Raw genomic sequence first — 19,497 nt, forward strand, 5'->3', positions numbered from 1 at the left:
GGGGAGCGGCGGGCCCGGCCTGCGGCGAGCGCGCCGCCGGGACGGCCCCGCGAGCCGCCGGGGCGCGGAGCTGCGGGGTGGGGGGCGGCCGCAGCCGGGGGGTGCGCGCTGGTGCGGCGTGACACTGCCGTGTGTGCGCGCGGCTTCTGGATGCGGTTTTCTGGGAGGCTGTTAACGGTTTCGAGCAGCGTCGGTGATGCCCCGTGTCTAGAGATTCCGCTCCGAGCTGGGCTTAGCGGCTTTATTGTCTTCGTTTCTGTTTTCAACGGTAGCGATTTGTGCTTCGTGTTATGTGTTTAAACGCTTTTCTTGGTTTCATTTTGCTTATTTCTAATAAGCTCAGTGAAACTCGAAGATTTGCAAAAGAGTTCTCAAAAGACATCTGTGCTGTTTCTCTTTGTGTGTGCCAGTTCCCCAAGTATTCATTGGGAGTGAAGACGTGCTCTGGAGGTGTCTGAGAACTTTGGCTTTTAAAATGACCCATAGTATGGGAATGCAGTTGTGTTTGTGGAGAGTTTTGTCAGCTGTCTTTATGATTAGTTTAATTTTGTTGTTGTCGCAACAAGTTTTTTGGGTTTCTTTGCAGAGTTCCAACACTGAGAAGTTTTCTTGCCTTCTTAAAATGACGTTGCTTTCTTAGCCCTGGTTTTAGGACAAGAGTCTCTTTCTCTCTCTTATCTAAAGGTGCCTTAGTTCATATAAGAATGAAACTGGGAAAGACCATGCCTTTTTAGCAGAGATCGGGTTAGAACAGACAACGAAAGCTTTGAGTAAGAAGTAGCATGCTGGTTTTAGCTTTGAAATTCCTGGTGACCTGGCCTGGCACCCCCCAGCTGTGGCTGAGAATTGTGGTGATGCACTCTAGCTGATGCCTTCTTTGTCTAAAGAGGAGAAAGGAGGGAAAAAAAAAGTTCAGAAGAGGGGATCTTTAAAAGTAAATTACGAGATGTGTGGGAGACTCCATCTGAAGCGTGGAAATACACTGGGGCTAAGACCTGATCTGAGGAGCTACTCTTGTAGAAGACTGCATCTGACATGTATCAGTCAGTAATTTTGCACTATGGTCCCATCTGACTCAAATATGACTATGATGTAATGAATTTTTTCTATTCCTGATTTACAAACTTACTACTGTTTTGGTGGAAGGACTGGTGGAGTGTGTGGGGTGTTTGTTTGTTTGGTTTGGTTGTTTGTTTGTTTTGATGGATCTCTGCCCAACAAAAAGTATTCCCTTATTTCCTGGTTAGTCAATGCTGTTCAACCACGTGACATCTGTTAGACTGTTTTGACAAAAGAAAAATCAACTTCTCTGCTTGGTAGTGTAGGAAGTAGTTTGCTTTCTGTGTGTGTGTGTGTAAATTCATAACTTTCATTTAGTACTGCTGTTCCTAACCTAGTTCCTCTCATCAGTAATTTTTCAGTTAGCACTGTTTCAGTGATGCAGCTGTCTCTAAACACTGTATTCTCCAAGGCAGTGAAAGAACTCTTAAATGTGAACTGAGTAAAATACTTCAGGTGGATTTTTCATAGTTCTGTAATGTGGAATATTTAGTGTTGTCATGGAACCTTCCATACAGAATGAACACCACTTTGACAATAATTGGTACAAGGGCTGGGAGGCATGTCCTGCGAGGAGAGGCTGAGGATACCTGGGTTGTCCAGTCTGAAGAAGAGGAGGCTAAGAAGTAACCTCACTGTTCTCTACAACTTCCTGGAGAGGGAAAGTGCAGAGGGAGGTGCCGGTCTCCTGTCCCTTGTCACCAGTGACAGAACATGCATTGGAATAGCTGCACCAGAAGAGGCTCAGACTGGACATTAGAAAGAATTCCTTTATTGTAAGGGTGGTCAAACACTGGAATAGGCTTCCTAGAGAGGTACCTCATGCCTCTTGCCTGTCAGCGTTCAAGAGGTGTTTGGATAATGCCCTCAGTAACATGCTTTAACTTTTGGTTGGCTCTGAAGTGGTCAAGCAGTTGGATTAGATCATCTATGAAGCTCCCTTCCAACTGAACTATTCTATTAAGATGTACTATCAGAAAAGTTGTGTTTTTGTAATTCATTCAGCCAGAAGTGAGGGTTTGGCACCAGGCAGTCAACCACACTTCAGGAATTACTGTTCTAAGATAAAGTAATAATGTGGATGAGGTCTGAAGAAAGCTAGGATAAAATGTATTCTACTCTGAGTTACTTAAGTCTGTGTTTTCTTGTGGTGTTCTGTAACGGTAGTTTCACTTAATAGCCCGTAGTCTCTTGTTGGCTTTTAAGAAATATAAAACAGTTTTATATCTATGCCTTTCTAAGACAGGGAACCAGAGAATAGGCAAAAAGTATAACGTTTAGAGTGTTTCAGAAAGCTGCTAAAATAGTCTTTTAATTTTGGAAAAGCAGAATTAATTTAGATTACCACATGTTTTTTGTGGTGTCTTCTTCATAAGCAATTTCATGGAATAAAGCTGATATTTAGGAATTACCTGAATTGCGGAATAAGCTCAATTTACTTTGCAAGTATCAGAAATATTTGAGTTAACCATAGATATCAGGGTATTTCAACTAATCTCTCTAGGTCACTTTATGCATCCTCTAGACTGTAGATGAAAAATACTGTGACTCTACAGGACTGGATTTAGATCTGTGCCCTCAAGCAGTTTTGGGATGCTACTTGAAAATCATCTTGGCAGCAGGGAAGAATGTGGCTAAAAAGTACATATACTGCCCATATGGGGTAGGGTGTCTGCAGGTACATGTCTGCTGCAGAATTTTCGTGTTACCTGATTGGGACTGAATAGGGAGCTTGTAAAGGCATTCAGGTTGCAATAAATCTGGAAGGAAGAGTTTGCATATGGGGAGCTGAAGCTGGGAGACCATGAAAGTGGCAGGAAGGTTCACAACAAGCTGGGATTATGTGATATCAATTGCTTTCTATGCCACTCTAGTCAGTTTCACTTTCTTCTGTCCTGCAGTGATCATTCTGTCAGCAAGTTACTTGCGTGACTTTGTATGTTAGAAGGGTATATGAGGGCAATAGACCATGGAAGGTGTTCCCGTCTTTGTCTCATTCACTGTCTCATATTGCCGCAGTTGAAAGCAGAATGCTGGGCTGGGTGGACATTGTTCAGACCAGTAGGTAGGGCATATCTTTAATGCTTCTTGATGGAAGACAGTTGTAGCTAGACCAACAGGACATTGATTTTTATTTTTTTAAATAAATTTTTACCCACTTTGCAAGTAAAATACTGCTCTTTGAAGGAGAGCTGACAGCAAAGCAGCGGATGTACATTTTTTCCACTCACTCTTGGATACTTCCTTGGTGGCCGAAGTACAAAGTATTATGAATGCTTTTTATGCCACATTTTCTTCTGATGGCCTTTCTGTCTTCCAAGATGTGAAAGATAGACATCAGCATGGGAAAATCTGCATTCATCTGATGAACAGTGTCTTTTTTTTGTCTCCACTGACTGTTTTTCTCAAGAATCAAGTGTCATGAGGGATTCTGTAACTACTCATTTACAGTGAAATGCATAGAGCAGGGATGTGACAAGGGGGGTGGAATGCCTCTGCAGTTGTAACTTATGCAAGTCACTTATTCCCTACCAGTTGGATAGGGAAGAGAATAGGAAAGGTAAAATTGCAAGAACTATTGGGTTGAAATAAAGATGGTGTAATTGGTAGAGCAAAGCTGCATGTACAAGTAAAGCAAAATAAGGAATTAATTCACCACTTCCAGTGGCAGGCCAGTGTTTAGCCACCACTTCCAGGAAGGCATGACTTCATCATGCGTACTGATTGCTTGAGAAGACAAATGCCGTAACACTAAATATCCTCCCTTCTCCTATGTTTTCCACCCAGCTTTTATTGCTATGCACAATGCCATGTGGTATGGGATATCCCTTTGGTCAGTCTGGATCTCAGCTGTCCTGGCTGTCTCTCTTCCCAGCTTCTTGTGCACCCTCAGCCTCCTCACTGTCAGGGCAGCACGAGAAGCTGAAAAGTCCTTGACTCTGTCTAAGCACTGCTCTGCAGCAACTAACACACTGGTGTTTTTGTCAGTGCTGTTTTCATCACAAATCCAAAATGCAGCACCATACCATCTACCGTGAAGAAAGTTAACTACCCCAGCCCAGCACACATGTGCAGCCATGTCACGTTCTTATGGAAACATTTGGAGAAATGTTTTTCCAATAAGACTTAGCAAGTGCAGTGTAAGTTTGTGTATCCTTTTCTGTTTGGTCCTTGAATAGTCTTTTAAAATGGTCATAAAATGTGCTTGGTTATACAGTAACTTCTTTTAATAGTGTCAGAGTACTTTCTACAGTTGATGCTTAATGCTTCCAGTTTCAACTGCTGATTAAAGAATCCAAACAAAATTCCGTTTTACCTCTGCATAGTTATTGCTTCAAGGTCGTTGTGCTTGTGACTTCAGTTGCATGATGCTTCATGCTTTCACTTTCAGACCATCGTTGTCTCCATCTAATAGTTTGTGCTACTTCCTTTTGATTAGATGCCCTATCTAATCAAGGCATTGGACTTTTCTATCAGTGGCAGGATTACTTTCTTCTGTAGTTTGTATGTATGTTTTCTTTTGAAACCGTTTTTATTGTACTTACTTGTAGTTGGGAAAAAGTCTTACTACTTACCTCTTGTTATCATTGATTAACTAGCTGGTGATGCTTTTGTGAGGTAGTGCTGCTCGGTAGTGACTGCCATGTGTTGTCAATACTTGCTGCCAGGAGTCCCTTTTTTGTGTCTTTCCTATACTAGAGTGTGATGCTCCTTTTGTAAAACAGAAAGATGGGAAAGTTTCGTTGCATAGTTTTCCTTCAGGTTTTGAATGTATGTGGGTTAGGATTAAAGGGAAGACAGGGTTAGGTGACAATACCTTGGGGGTCTGCTCCAGGCCACCTGGCCAGGTAGAACAAGAAGATGAAGCCCTCTAGCGGCAGATAGAAGCAGCCTCCCGTTTGCAGGCCCTGGTTCTCCTGGAGAACTTAAATCACCCTGAGACCTGTTGGAGGGACAACACAGCAGGACATCAGCAATTCAGAAGGTTCCTGGAATGCATTGATGCTATCTTCCTTCTCCAAGCAGTAGAGAAGCCAATGAGCAGAGGTGCTCTGCTGAGCCTTGTTCTTGCCAATAATGCAGGGTTTGTTGGGAATATACAGGTCAGTGGCAGCCTTGGCTGCAGTGACCATGAAATGCAGGAGTTCAAGATCTGTAGGGTAGTTAAAAGGGTGAATAGCTAGCTCACACAGCCCTGGACTTTGGGAGAGCAGACTTTGGCCTCTTCAGGGGTTTGCTTGGTATAGTACCATGGGATGATACTCATCAGCCTGGAGAAGAGAAGGCATGGGGGAATCTTACGAATGTACATAACTACCTGAAGGGAGGATACAGTAAGAACAGAGGCTCTTTTCAGTGGTGCCCAGTGCCAGGACAAGAGGCCATGAGCACAAACTGGAACACAGGAGGCTCTGTCTGTACATCAGGAAGCAGTTTTCCACTGTGAGGGTGATCAGACTTTGGCAGAGGTTACCCAGAGAGGTGGTTGAGTCTCCCTCTTTGGAGATGCTCAGTTTTGTGGACATGGACCTGGGAAACTGGCTCTGGATATCTCTGCCTGAGCAGGGGGCTGGACAAGATGACCTCCAGAGGTCCCTTCCAACCTTGACTATTTTGTGATAATTATTAATCAGTATCAGCCTTTAAGCATAATTGTTCCCTGTAGTAACTGTGGGGTTTTTGGCCATACGTTCAAATCCATTTGTTATCTGGCTCAATATAAATTATTTCAAAGGTGGATTTTTCTCCTTGATTTTTTCCCTAATTTTCCTAGTTTTGAGAATCAGCCATTCTAAAAACACATAGCAAATATATATTTCAGGTAGATTTTTTTCTTCTTTGCTTGTAAGAAAAATTCAGTAATCATGCTTCAAAGTTTTTTTGGTCATAGATGTAAACTTCATTGTTGTCTGCCATAATGGATTCCAAAATAATACTTTGGATGCATTAGTTATTAGAATACAGCTGTAGTTTATTTTTTTAGATCTAACTAATGGTGGTACTAGCTGCATGAGATCTCAGATGTCTTGCAAGTTGAAATCTCAGTATCTATATCTACCTTCTTATTTCCCCTCCTACTTGTTGACAATGGAGTTCTTTTCTTTCTACATCTTAATGAGTAAGAGGTCACAGACAAACCTGTTACCTGTTACCCAGTTTGATTTGGTAGTCTGCAATAGATTCCTACCAGTGCCTCCTTTCTGGGCATAAGTACTATTATTCCAATTTACAGATGGGGAAACTCAGCCAGTGAGAATAAATGGCTTGACCAAGGTCATGCAGGATGCCTCTGATGGAGCAGGGAATTGAACCTGGGTCTCTGGCTACTCTCTAACAACTGATGGACCACCCTTCCTTTCAAAACTAGGTAAAATTTAAGACCATTTTAAGGGATATTTTTGAACTTGGATTTTTTTTCCTCTTTTTTTTTTTTTTTTTCCTAAGTATATAAAACCCTAAAATGTAAAGTTTTTCTTATGTTTTTCATAGATAGCATCTACATTAGTTCTTTGTGCAAATTATAATGCAATAAACTCCAGTAGTTCTATCAGAAATCCTGTTTGAAGCCTGTGTCACGTGATTAAAAAGACCAGTAACTGTGTCCTATCTATACTACGTCTTTTGTTTTGTTACAACTTTTGTAGTGGAACTGGTGTTAGAAAATTTGGGGAAAAATTCTATTTGAACCAGGCTATAGTTCTCTAGAGTGTATTAAGATCTGAGTGTTAGTGTAACAGCTACACAAAACTGTGCCTTCTAGACAAACACTTCAGGCTGTCTTTGTATATCAAATAAAGCAGAGCAACAGCTCTGCTTTCTAGCATCACGTTTCTTGGGACGGACAGGCAAATAAATAAAAGAGGAGGAAGCTAGGAGAATTACAGGTGGTTGTGTACCCTCTGTTTTTTTGAGTTGCAATAACACTTTTTGTAGATTAAAAAAAAAAAAAAACTAAAATTGTTATTCTTCGTAATTAGATATTGCTTAAGGAAGGCATTTTTTGATATAGGAGAACTTGGGAAATCTTGCAGTCACATTTTGTCTAAGCAGCATCATTTTTTTCTTTTATGCAATACAGACATACCGGCACTAATTGCATGTCGTGTTGATAACATCGATAACACTGTTCAAAAGTTTTGGTGTTAGAAAAGCACAGTTGCTGTTGTTATTAGTGGATTATCTGAACTAGTTGTGAGCAAACATGGAAGGGTCTGTAGGTGGTAGTATATGTGACCCCACAAATTGCAAGGCCATTGCTATATTGTAGAAGTAATTTATTTCAGGGTTTCCAGGGCTTTAGCATGCAGACATTTCCCTTTTGACTCAAAACTAGAGTGTTTTCAAATTTAACTGAGAACCTCTTTTTTTTTTTTTTTTTTTTCATCTATAATGCAACAGCTTTGCTTAAAGCTTCTGAGTTTCACAACAAAGGTAGAGTATTGCTGTTTACCACTTTACACATCAAAAGAAAATATTTGTTATTCACTCTCGAGTCTGTCTAATCTGTCCTTGCTTTATGCTTATCTTTCAGGATTCCCTTAGTGGTTTTCTCATACCCACTGGGTGTATGAGGCATCAGTTGAAGAATATGCTGTAGTTATATTCTGTAGCCGTACAAAGTAATGTTTGTGCAGTGTGCTCTGCAAGTCAGCATCTGCTTCTTGCATATCCAGTACGCAGAAAGCAGTTTCTATTGTAGATTCTGGAAACAGGGTAGCTGTTTGTCTTGAGGCTTGCAGTCCTTTGGTGTGATCTTTTGGAAACTACTGGCATAATTTTTCCTAATATGATGGTGTGGTGTTGCATTGGATTGGAACAGCTGCTCTCCGTATCTGTGTTGAGGAAAATACTCTACGTGGTATTGTTTTAGAATTAATAATGCCTTCCTTTGGTGTTTGTAAATCAAAGTTTGTCAGGCTGTGTGTGTGTGTGTGTATATATATATATATATAATATATACAATATGTATTCCTTCTTGTATAAATATGTATAAATATTTATTGCTTCTTGTATACCAAAGTGGAAGAAAACTGGGTATTGGACATAGAGAGTGTAAAACAAACTTGCCATGATTTCTGCTTTGCAAGGAAGAGAGATGAGCTTAATATTACAATGTTGTAAGACTTTGCTCTCTTTTTGACCCAGATTCTGGATCTGAGGTTTCAAAAAAAAAACCAACAACAACAAAAAATGCAAAGTCTGTTTTCTGAGTTAAGTAACAGAAGCATTGCTACTGCTGACAGTTGAAGTATTTCTCACAATTTTTAGTAAGCATCCTAAAGAAATGTGGAACGCCCATCTTGAAGTTCATCAAATACTATTTTTTCTAGGGTTGTGCTGAATTTTTGTTCTGTATTGTTTTGTGTTTTAAACCAAGGAGTAACTTGTTAAATTTGGAGCTAAAAGTAGAGCTTTTCCAATTTATCAATTCGTAATGATTCATAGAAATGTGAAGTGTCTCATAGTTTAAGACTGGAAGAAATTTACATGTAGTCTGATTTCATGTGTCTCACAAGATAAGTTGACTCAAGTCTTGTATAAAGTAATAAATTAATAGCTATCCTTATTTCTTTGGGACAGGGCAGTAAGCTTTGCTCTACTGCTTGTTTGAATTTGGCTGACTTTATTACTCCTTGCCAACTACTTTAAGGGGTTTTGCTAGCAAGAAGTGTTTTTTCTGTGTAGTTGTTTATAAAATCTCTATTCCTTTTCATCAAATCCTTAAGTATCTTAAGAAAAGACGTATTTTTCTAGCATCTAGCTAGCATCATTCCAAAGTTCATTTTGGCCACCTCTTTCATATAACACAGGAGAATCATAGGATGATTACCTGACTAATATCGTACGTACAAACAAGCAATTCCGCTTTCTACTCTTAACATGATAGTCCTTTTTAATGTCATATTTTACTGCTGTAATAGCACAGATATATTATTAAGAAGGGTACAGGCCCAGAAACAGAAAAAGATGTTCAGTCAAGCTGTCTTTATTGCTGAAACTTGTTGAATTTGAGGAAGGATATCTGGAAAAACACAGTTGTCTTTCTCTGCAGGGCAGTTTAGGAAGTAATGGAGATCAAGAATTCATCAGGAAAGCTGCTTCATGTTTTTTTCCCTTTCTTGCTGGACAGATTTTTAGTCTGGAGGAAGGATTACTGGTAAAGCAGAGAGTGGTCTGTTATCCTCAATGATCTTGCAATTATTACAAAACCCTGTTTTGACTATTCAGATTAAGGTCTTTCTTAACTGATTAGGAATTTATTTCTGTTCACCTGACTTATTTTTGGTTATATGCACGTAGTATGTAAGTTCTGTATCTGAAAGATTGGAATGCAATTTAATTTTAACATTTAATAGCACTAATTGTTAGGGCATGGAATGAGACTTGTAACTTGTTCCTGTTCGTAGCATTCTTGTGGTGTAATTGTGTATGGATTTGTGACAGGGAAAAATTAGGATGGTATCTGAGAACAGTGATTTAGAATTGTAGTGCAATTTATGTTGTACTTATAATGTCATTAAAAATCTAGTAAGTATTTCTAGACGCCGTCAGAAATACTTGCGTTTGGTTCAGGAAGCTTAACGCTCAAAGTGACACAAAACTTCTGATAGAGAGTGATTTTCATAAACACAGGCTTTCCTGTCTGAAGGATTTGATTTGGTAAATGTCACTTAAAAAGCTGTCTGTACTGATACAGGCCATCTGTTGAAATTCCAAATAGGAGTCTGAAAATTCTATAGCAATCCCAATGTACAAGAGGCTTGCTTTGGGTCATCAGTTGTATTTTGGGATAAATAAGTTTCAGATCTTTAGTTTTGTGTGGAGAAATGCAGCATTTGGAACCAGTAGTGTGTGTTTGGGGAATAAATAATTTGTCATAGTTTAGTAATTGCTGTGAATTCTAGTCCAGTTTATTTTGAAATATGATAGTTATGTAGATGTGATGGTTCTCAGTGTTATCGTTAAAATACTAATCCCAATTTTTCTGACTAAAGCTGCTGTATTCTCATCAATAGGGATTGTAAAAATTTGATTTTTTCTACTCTGTCTGAAAAGGGCTAAATTACTTTTTTTTTTTTTTTAATCAGATCTTTGTGGAATTTGATGGCTGTAACTGGAAGCAACATGCCTGGGTGAAAGTTCATGCTGAAGAAGTTATAGTGTTGTTGCTGGAAGGATCATTGGTTTGGGCACCTCGAAACGATCCAGTTATGCTTCAGGGGACTCGAGTCTCACCTACACAATGGCCTGCACTGGTGAGTATTTGACCAAGAAATTCTTGTATCCTCAGAGATTTGCATGGGCAGTACCATGAAACGCAAGGCTTGAATAGTACACCACTCTGAAGGTACCAAAAATTGCATGGAGACAGGTTTTTTGAATGTTAAATAGGAGAGAAGGTAACTGGGAGTTTTAGTGCCTTTGGAAAAGCAGCTGAGAGGCACTTGCTTCTAGTTCATGCCCCAGAAATTGAATGCTGTTACCTCACAGAAGTGAAGTATCTCTTACCAGTGTGTCCAAAGAAATGTATTAAATCCATCAAAGATTATTTTTCCCTATTTTAGAACTTTGAGTGTGACAGGATTTTTTAAATTGTGAGAATAAGACTTTGGATCTCTGCTTGAGATCCTGCTCTCTGCTTTTTAATAGGGTGTGGGCCCATTGAAATGTGTTTGCCAATCAAGGACCTTGTGACTTGGTAGAATCTGAACTTGTTGTTTTAAACAGACACTTGAGCTCAAAGCAACAAGATCAGCACTGCATCTTGCTCTGAGGGTTTTTTTTACTGCAGTTGTCTGAAGTCAGAAGAAAGCCAGACCTTTACAGTAGAGGTTCTGTAGACAGTGTTTTTCCTATAGGTGAGTTTTTCCTTTCAATGGGAGAATAAATGTGCACTGCATTTGATACTCATACTGTCATGTACAGGAGAGTAGAGCGTGAACAAATTTGATCTGTTAAGGCACAAATGTCATACGTGATTTTAACACATGATCATTTGAGTGTAAGTGTGAGACAGATTACACATTTCAAGGACTCCAGTGGTTGGCATCTTCATCTTCCATCAGCAAGTTATATTGTAATGTTATCATTCTGATTCTGCTAGATATTCTTCCATTAGTAATATGTTCTACAGTTTGTACTATCCATAGCGCACCTAGTATGAACTTCATCTTTGCCCAGAACAGTAGCAAGAAATGCTCCCATTCACTAACATGCCTACGAAGTACTTGCACTTAACTTCTGTGCAGAAATTAAAACACTCCTTTCAGAAGGCTATACCAGAAATATATAGCATAGTTTGAAGTGTTAACCCAAGTATTTTTTTTTAACCTGAGCATCAGAAGGTGCTTACCTATGAAAAATCAAATACTACAAAACACGTTTTCAGTTCTGCTTTAAGTTCTAATGAAGATGTGGAGCCAATTTTCTGCAATTGTATGTTATATGACACACTTGCAAGAATTATTTGCTTAAACATAATGAGTAATGATTTGCATTAAAACTCAGGTACTAGGAAGTGCAGGTTGAGAAATGAAACTTTTATTTTTTGATATTTAAATAGCATATGAAAACAACTGCTCTTGGTCTATATGTGTGCTCAGTCATTTGTATAATCTTCATTTTCTGTTGTTTACCACAGACCTTCACTCCTCTAGTGGATAAGCTAGGTTTAGGCTCTGTGGTCCCAGTGGAGTATCTTCTGGACAGACACTTACGTTTCCTGTCTGATGCCAGTGGATTACGTTTGTTTCAGGTATTTGAACTGTGTTCAGATTAGTGCAAATTTAACATTATGCTCTGTGTGACGATCCCTTTTTTTTTTTTTTAAAAAAAAAATAAATCTGTACTGTTCCTCTTCCATATTCTTGTCCTCCTCCACTCGCTGCCCTATCATGTCTTTGGTTTTCTTTTTCTGCTTTTCCAGGTACTTTTATTAACCTCATATGCATTCTAAAAGTCCGGGTTCCTGCCTATCTTGGTCAATTGGAGAGCTGTCTGTTAAGCATTGTGTAGATAATTGCAATGGAAGTTTCACAACAGCTTTTCCATAGTTAGTCCTTTTTTTTTTTTTTTTCCTGGCATGTTCAGCAATGTTTCTTCTGAATTTTACTCTTGTGTTTATTTTATTTAATGTCTGAAATCAGTCCAAGAAAAGCTCTCCCTCAAACTCATGCCTCTTTTACCTTAAAGCACTTTACTTTTATATTAAAACTGTTTGTTGGCAGATGGGAACAGAGAGTCAGAATCAGATTCTGCAGGAACAGCCTTCACTAAGGGAATCTGTTAATGCATTGCTCAGTGACCAGAAACTTCAGGAGATACTTAGTAGAGGTAATAATGTGTTTTTCTTTCTCAGAACTACTTTGACTGTCAGGGAACACTTACGTTATTCTGGAATTTGTGAAGGGGAATAGTAATAGTATCTGTTACTGTTAGTTTGGAAGATTGGTTTTCTGTGTTCTTTTGCGCAAGCTCTTTACAAAGAAGCATTATTTTGAGATGAATGCCGGTAAATACACTGCTGAGATACAACTGGAAATACCTGCTGTGTATGATCACTGAAGATCTGGTTAAAGTAGGATATCATACTATTGATAATGTCCGTGTATTTACAACTTTCTTGATTTTTGATCTTCCTTGTTTTGAGTTCTTAAAGTTTTGGTGCTGTTATATGATTCTGTTCTATAATTCTGGAAATTTAGAAATGAAGTTGCTCTGTAATTGTTGACTTTTTTGGACCAGAGAAATTTTCGCTTTGTTACATCAAATTCCTTCATTTTTTAAATTCATATATGAATCATTAAAGTTGCAAATACTGTGTGACCAAGGCTATTCAGCACAGTGTTAATACCCTAGTTGTTATCTGGATTGCGTATTAGGATTTAAGCCTGATTGTAGCTTTTGGTTATCCATTGGGATCTTCTAATTCAAGTACTAAAATAATTTTCCTATCCAGAATTTGGGTTCTCAGGTTAGGTGTTCACCTTAGAGGTAGGCCACTGTATTATGTTTGAACGGGAACATAATGAGGATTTGGTGTCTGTTGGTTTAATAAAGTATATAAACTGAATGAATTTTGCCTTTACAGTAACTTGGACTTAGAGCTATGAGGGCTTATTGACATCTTAGAGTAGAATGAGTTGCTTATGCAAAATGTATAGCAGAAGCCCTAGCATTTTAATTTTGTTCCACTTGAAAGCTGGCACTTCTGTGCACATATGATCCTTGTATGACACTAAGCTTGTCTGGAAGGTGTACTCAGAGTGCTTCTTTTCCAGTTCCTTACAGCATCCAAGGCCAAAGAGTTAAGGTTTACCAACCAGAGGATGAGAATAGCTGGCTCTGTGGTGTTGTGAGCCATCAAGACCCAATAACTCGTCTTATGGAAGTGTCCGTTACTGAGGTAAAAATATTAAGCACTGCTTTGAGAGTTCTAAAATACTATTTATCAGTGTTTCATGGAGAATGACAGCTTCACCAAAACTTGAACTTTTGGTTCTTGGCTATTTGGTTGTTTTTATTGTGTGTGTGTGTTTTATTGTGTGGGCTTTATGGATTTTTTTCTGTTATGATGATTTCTCCCAATAAATGATGATACACAGCCCACTTATATAAAAGAATCTGTAAGAACTCCTTTGGAAATGAGCTCTATGTGAAAAAATACTGACTATTGAAAAAAAATGAGAGCTTCTCGTTGTAGAGAAAGCTCTTTTCTGGGTCTGTAATGCTGTGATTTTTCTATTCCATGTCTCAACTTGTATCTGATGGGTTGCAGAAGTAGTTTGAAGGAGGTGCATCATAGAAGATGAAGCCTTAGTCTAAACAGATTTGATTGGTGTAGTTTAGTTTTGGCTGTTTGTCCTGTTACAATCAGTATTTGGTTTGCTTTATGTGGTTCTGGAGTCTGACAGGTTTCTCAGCCTTACCAGCAGCTTGCTCCTAGTGGCTTCCTTTTTCAGGAGTAACTAGGAACAGGTCTGTGTGTCTGTGTGGCAATGACAACAGCAGCGTTCTTTTCCCCTGTAGCCTTTTCCATATGCAATAAAATACATGCAGGACAAATGCACTGAATCTTTATGCATATGCAGTAATCTTGCCCTCTGAGTACTAGATCTATTGCTAATGCACAGGAAAAAGCATACCACACGTGGTTAATAATTCTGGTACTTTGGAGACACATGGAAATTGTGGAGTATATGCTTTCAACAGATGCATGCCAGGAAAGAAGCCAGTTTATTGTGTATCTACTGACAGTTAGAAAGGTAACCTTCATGCACAGCTACAAAGATTGGGTAGTCATTGCTCATTCTGGGGAGATACCGATGGGAATTGTTGGCATAAACTGAGGTGTTTCCTTCTAGTAGTTTTTTCTACATCTAGCAGAGTGAAGGTGCAGAATACTAGAACATTACTAAAATGGATTCGGAGAGATGTGCTTAATGCAATGACAGTTGCAAATAGAGTTGCTCAGTAGAACAAATATATAAGAAAACAATAATAGGAATCAAATCTGAAAGTTTTATTGATTAGAAAAGGAGCAGAAGGATAGAAGGTAAACTGAAAGGTTGTAGTGTTTGTAAGAAAATTGAAAAAAAAAACGGCAGATGAGAGATGGGCTGCAGAGAGTTTAACGTCTCTTATGTTGATATTGTATGCTCTGGACTAAAAACTAACCTCTTCTCTTGTTTCTCCTACCTCCTCAATATCAATCTGCATAAAAATTAGAGTGGTGAAATAAAGTCAGTGGATCCTCGACTGATTCATGTGGTGATGGATAACTCTTCTCCAAGTGAGGTACTGCGGCAGTTCAGATCTTGTTATATACAGTATGAAACTTGGTAACAATCTAGATATAAAACATCTAAAACTTAGGAACAACTGAATACTGATGTTGTGTTCACTTCGGGCTTTTGGTAATGCAACTGAAGGAGGAAAACTTTACCTCTCTGAGAAATGGTCATACCTTCCTTTAAACAATCTGTTTTCTTTTAGTTTAGTCCTGTTTTATGAAGTTCAGCATGGGTATTGAAGAAGTTCAGTAATCGGGGTGGTTGTGTTCCATTTTAAGGGGTAGTTCTCTAATAAAGAATGTCTGTGCTCAGTGCCTTTATTTAACAGGATCACCCTTTGCTTTTCCACAGGCCATGTTAGGCATTTCTAAAATATATCATCTGGCCTCTCTGAAGCAGACTTCTATGCTCATGGCATTTCATTGCTTCAGTTGAGAGATTACATGATAACTTCTGGACCTGTTTTCTGTTTTTACATTAGTCTAAAGGCCATGTTATATCCTGCAGTTAAAAATTACAGGCTTCAGGTAGTGAACAAGATGTTTGCCCCTGAAGAGAACCATCAGGATTAGACTTGTTGCATAGGTTAGTGCACAAATATCTTTCATACGTTAGCAAGAATTATGTTGGCCATGTTTTGTGTTCCCCAAAATCTGCTATGATACAGTATGTGCTGCAGTAAAATAGCTCAGCTAAAAAATTTACTATGTAGATCCTATCCTAGTTTAAAAAAAATAGCAAATGAAAGCAAAAACAAAACAAAAAGACAGAAGACTGTTCATGCTTGTGTTCTGTGTTCATGTCATATCGTTTAGATCTGTTTAAAAGAAATGTTTCTAAGCCTAGAGTAGCATAATTATTCCTCATTCTAACAGAGAAAATGGTCTTTTGAACATGTAGATTTGTTTGTTCTGTTTAGTAATTTTTATGGTTTTGTCTGCTGTAGGGAGGGGGCCTTAAAGCAGCTAAATTGTCTAAAGGGAAAAAGAAGAAAGAAAGTTTGGAGGGAAAAGATGGACGGAGGAGAAAAAATGCTTCAGATTCTGGGTGTGATCCTGCAACAAAGAAGCTAAAGGAGAAGGGTGAGGTGGATAGCAATGGCAGTGATGGAGGTGAGGCAAGCAGAGGTCATTGGAAAGGAGGCTCCAATAGTGAAACAGGACTGGATCCAAGGGCCAAGCAGTTGCCTTCATTCATTCCTCAAATTAATCGCAATATTCGCTTTGCCACTTACACCAAAGAGAATGGTCGAACACTAGTAGTCCAAGATGAACCAGTTGGTGGTGACACAGCATTACCCTTCACTCCATTTTCTGCTGTGGCTGGACAAGCGTTACTAGTTGGATCTGGATGTAAAGAGGCAGGAAAATCACTGGAACAGGTTGGCCAAGGCACAGTGACTTCTTCAACCACAGTTACTACAACTGCTTTAACACCAACAACTGTGAGAATCTCTGATACCAGTTTGCCAGCTGTTACTGGACAGGACAAATTGAAAACAAACCGATCACAAGCCCAGGGAGAGGTGAGTAGCTCATGATTCATCACGTTCAAGAAAAATGCATATTTGCCAGTAGATCTTTTGCAACATGTTCCTGGTACAAAGTGTGTACATGGAACTGTGCTGAACTACTTTTTTCTCTGATTAATCCCTCCTTTTCAAAGAAAATAACCTGTCATCTGATCTAAGAAAGGATCCAAAAGAAAATACTTGATAAAGAGCTTGTAAGAGACAACTTTTTAGTGAACTTTTAAGCACTCTGCTTCTTTTCAGCCTTAATCTCAGAATTTACTTACACAATGCAACCTTAAAATGACTTTGAACACTGTACTTAATATAACTCATTCTGTCATGTCACATGGAAGATAACCTACTTAAAGTATCTTGCCTTTATATCAACAGATGTGTATGAGAACATGAACATTTAAGTTATACTACATTTTGAGAACCATTTATAGATTTCCAGTTTGTCTCTTAGAACAAAGATGTGTCCACAGTAGAAAAATGAGCCAATAGCATCATATACTATCTGACACTAAAAGCAAAGAAGTAATTGAAACATCTGAGATGGGTATCTTGTTAGGCCCTTGATAACCTCACTGGAATAAACGTCTTCACACTGTCGCTCACGTGCCCTCATCAATTACTGTGACTTCCCAGGTTTTGTCATCACTGCATCACGTATCATATGTTCCCCTTGTGTCCCCTTGCATTGTTGTTTATGGCTTCCTCCCTGTCTTATTATCCCTTGTTGCATTTGAAAGGGACCTTTACACTTAAAGGAGGAGACGCTCTCCTTCCACATACTCTTACAATGAATATTCCCTATGACTGACGAGATTTCTAAATTGAAATTTGAAGAAAAGGAAGAGAACCAACGAGTTAGTCACAGAGTATAATCACAGTAGGATTGACTGTGAGAATTGAAAAATCTGAATAAATTAAGAACAAAAGAATATTCTCTTTCACAGTGATGGAAGCTTGCAAGTAAGAAAACTTTAAAATTTTTAAAGATGATAAAAAATTAAGCTCTTTGTGCTTAACCTCTACTGAGTAAATCCCCTAGAGAGCACCACTTCTTAAGCATCTGTGTGCCTGTCATCAGGAACAGTCTATTCAGTAACTGCTAGGGGCATTTATTTAATTAACTTAGGAAACTTAAGTATTTTAAGGGTGCTGGTTAAGTAGGAGCTTATCAGGATGATCCTGAGGGAGGGTGAGTACTGAAACAATGAATGATTGTAAGGACAAATTTGCTGTAGGAGAGTGAATGACTGAAAGGTACTTTCAATTAAAACTCCAGTGATTTGAAATAAAAAAAAAAAAAACACTTCAAATTGCTTGTTTTTCTGTGAATTAGGCAAACGTGTCTTGTGTCTCACTTTTGTACTAAAGTACAAGTCATTAAGTGTTTTTTTCCATGTGTCTTCAGTACATAAGACACTTAGCTAGCTCATTATTGTCAATAGCTTGTAAATAGGAAAAATTATTCTAACAATCTTTAAAGTCTGTTAATTGTAAATAGTACTTCTACTAGATTTATTTTTTTTACTACTGCAGGTGGATAAGAAGAATACTAGTTTTGTATTTAGACCAACAAAGATACTGATGAATCAAATAAGAATCCTTTATTAGGCTAATGCTTTTTAATTTTGTTTCAGAATTCTCGAAATTTGCTTTTGGCTTCTTCTGGATTTGGAGTCTCGCTCCCAAGTGCTTCCCAGACCTTGCTATTTGGGGGTGGAAGAAGCCAATCAAATGGAGTGGTGACTCCAGAAAGCAAGCCTTCTGGATTTACTTTTGGTTGTAGTACTGGACAAGAGGCTCAGAAAGATTCTGATCTTTCCAATAACTTGTTTTTTCAATGCATGTCCCAAAATCTACCTTCCAGTAACTACTTCACAGTCATTTCAGAGAGCTTGACTGAAGATGCTTCCAGTCGGGACTCATTCAAGCAGTGTACAGAGAATGTGGGTGCTGGGACCTGCAAAGGTAAAATTCTTTCAGCGGACACTAAACCAGGATCCCAGTCTGGTGGTTCTGTGGAGCAGAAGCTGCCTATGGAATCCATGCCCACCCTTACTCCAGCCTTTTCACGAAGCCTGTTGAATACTCGCCCCCCAGATAGTCATGAAAACTTATTTTTACAGCCCCCAAAGCTATCAAGAGAGGAACCCTCAAACCCTTTCCTGGCATTTGCTGAGAAAACAGAACTTAGTCCTTTCAGTGGCTTTGCATCTTCATCTCAGACAGGGGTTTCTACTCCATCTACACCTGTGGGTCATAAGGCTACTTCTGGCTGGCCAGACTCACTCACATCTACAGACTCTTGTCTAGCTAAGAAGAAAACCTTGTTTATAACAACTGATTCCTCAAAGATGATCTCCAGTACTCCTTGTTCAACAGTTGCTGGTGGTGTTCAGAGTCCTTCCACCGTAGGGAATGGCCGTTCCAGCTCACCAAGCAGTAACCTGACACAGCCCATTGAGATGCCCACACTTTCCTCCAGCCCAACAGAAGAAAAACCAGCTGTTGGGCCTGGCCAGCAGGACAATCCTCTTCTGAAAACATTTTCTAATGTGTTTAGCAGGCATCCACCTGGCTTTTTCTCTTCACAGTCTGAATTTCCACAGGAGAACAAAGCCCCCTTTGAAGCTGTGAAAAGATTCTCTCTAGATGAGCGGAGCTTGACATCCAAACAGGACTCAGACTCCAGTACCAATAGTGACCTATCAGATTTGAGTGACTCTGAAGAGCAGTTGCAAGCCAAGGCTTGTATGAAGGGAATCCCAGACCACTTGATGGCAAAGCTAGGTCCCAATGCAGAACGCAATGCTGAATTGCTGCTGGGGAAAGGAAAAGGGAAACAACCCCCAAAGGGCCGGCCTCGTACAGCTCCCCTAAAAGGTGATGGCTTGAATGTAGGTTGTCTTGGAAACAAAGGGGTGGGATACTTGTATTTCTCCTGTATGATGAAGGAGAAGCCACAGGTGTAAACCTCATTTATGCTGGGTAGCCAACATACAAGATATTTACAAGGTTAAAGCTTAATACTTGTATGCAAATTCATGTGTTCAAGCATATGTATGTCTGGACAAAACTGTTACGCTGCAGACTTGAAAACATTAGATTCTTTTTGTGTGG

At 39.1% G+C, this 19,497-nt stretch overlaps 1 protein-coding gene across 2 annotated transcripts in view; it reads left to right on the forward strand.

Annotated features, from left to right (window-relative positions):
* Positions 1-19,497, forward strand: part of KDM3B (lysine demethylase 3B) — a 49,371-nt gene that overhangs the window by 719 nt on the left and 29,155 nt on the right. The window contains exons 2-9 of one of the 2 annotated variants that reach the window (XM_035338250.1): positions 6,293-6,427; positions 10,149-10,316; positions 11,702-11,815; positions 12,288-12,393; positions 13,341-13,465; positions 14,788-14,856; positions 15,799-16,377; positions 18,015-19,260. In XM_035338250.1, the coding sequence (XP_035194141.1) occupies positions 10,272-10,316; positions 11,702-11,815; positions 12,288-12,393; positions 13,341-13,465; positions 14,788-14,856; positions 15,799-16,377; positions 18,015-19,260 (2,284 nt within the window). In that variant the 5' untranslated portion in view covers positions 6,293-6,427; positions 10,149-10,271. The remainder of the gene's footprint in view (positions 1-6,292; positions 6,428-10,148; positions 10,317-11,701; positions 11,816-12,287; positions 12,394-13,340; positions 13,466-14,787; positions 14,857-15,798; positions 16,378-18,014; positions 19,261-19,497) is intronic. The other variant, XM_035338249.1, reaches the window with a different exon arrangement.

The sequence above is a fragment of the Oxyura jamaicensis genome, chromosome 13, assembly GCF_011077185.1.
Source record: "Oxyura jamaicensis isolate SHBP4307 breed ruddy duck chromosome 13, BPBGC_Ojam_1.0, whole genome shotgun sequence".
Classification (NCBI taxonomy): domain Eukaryota; kingdom Metazoa; phylum Chordata; class Aves; order Anseriformes; family Anatidae; genus Oxyura; species Oxyura jamaicensis.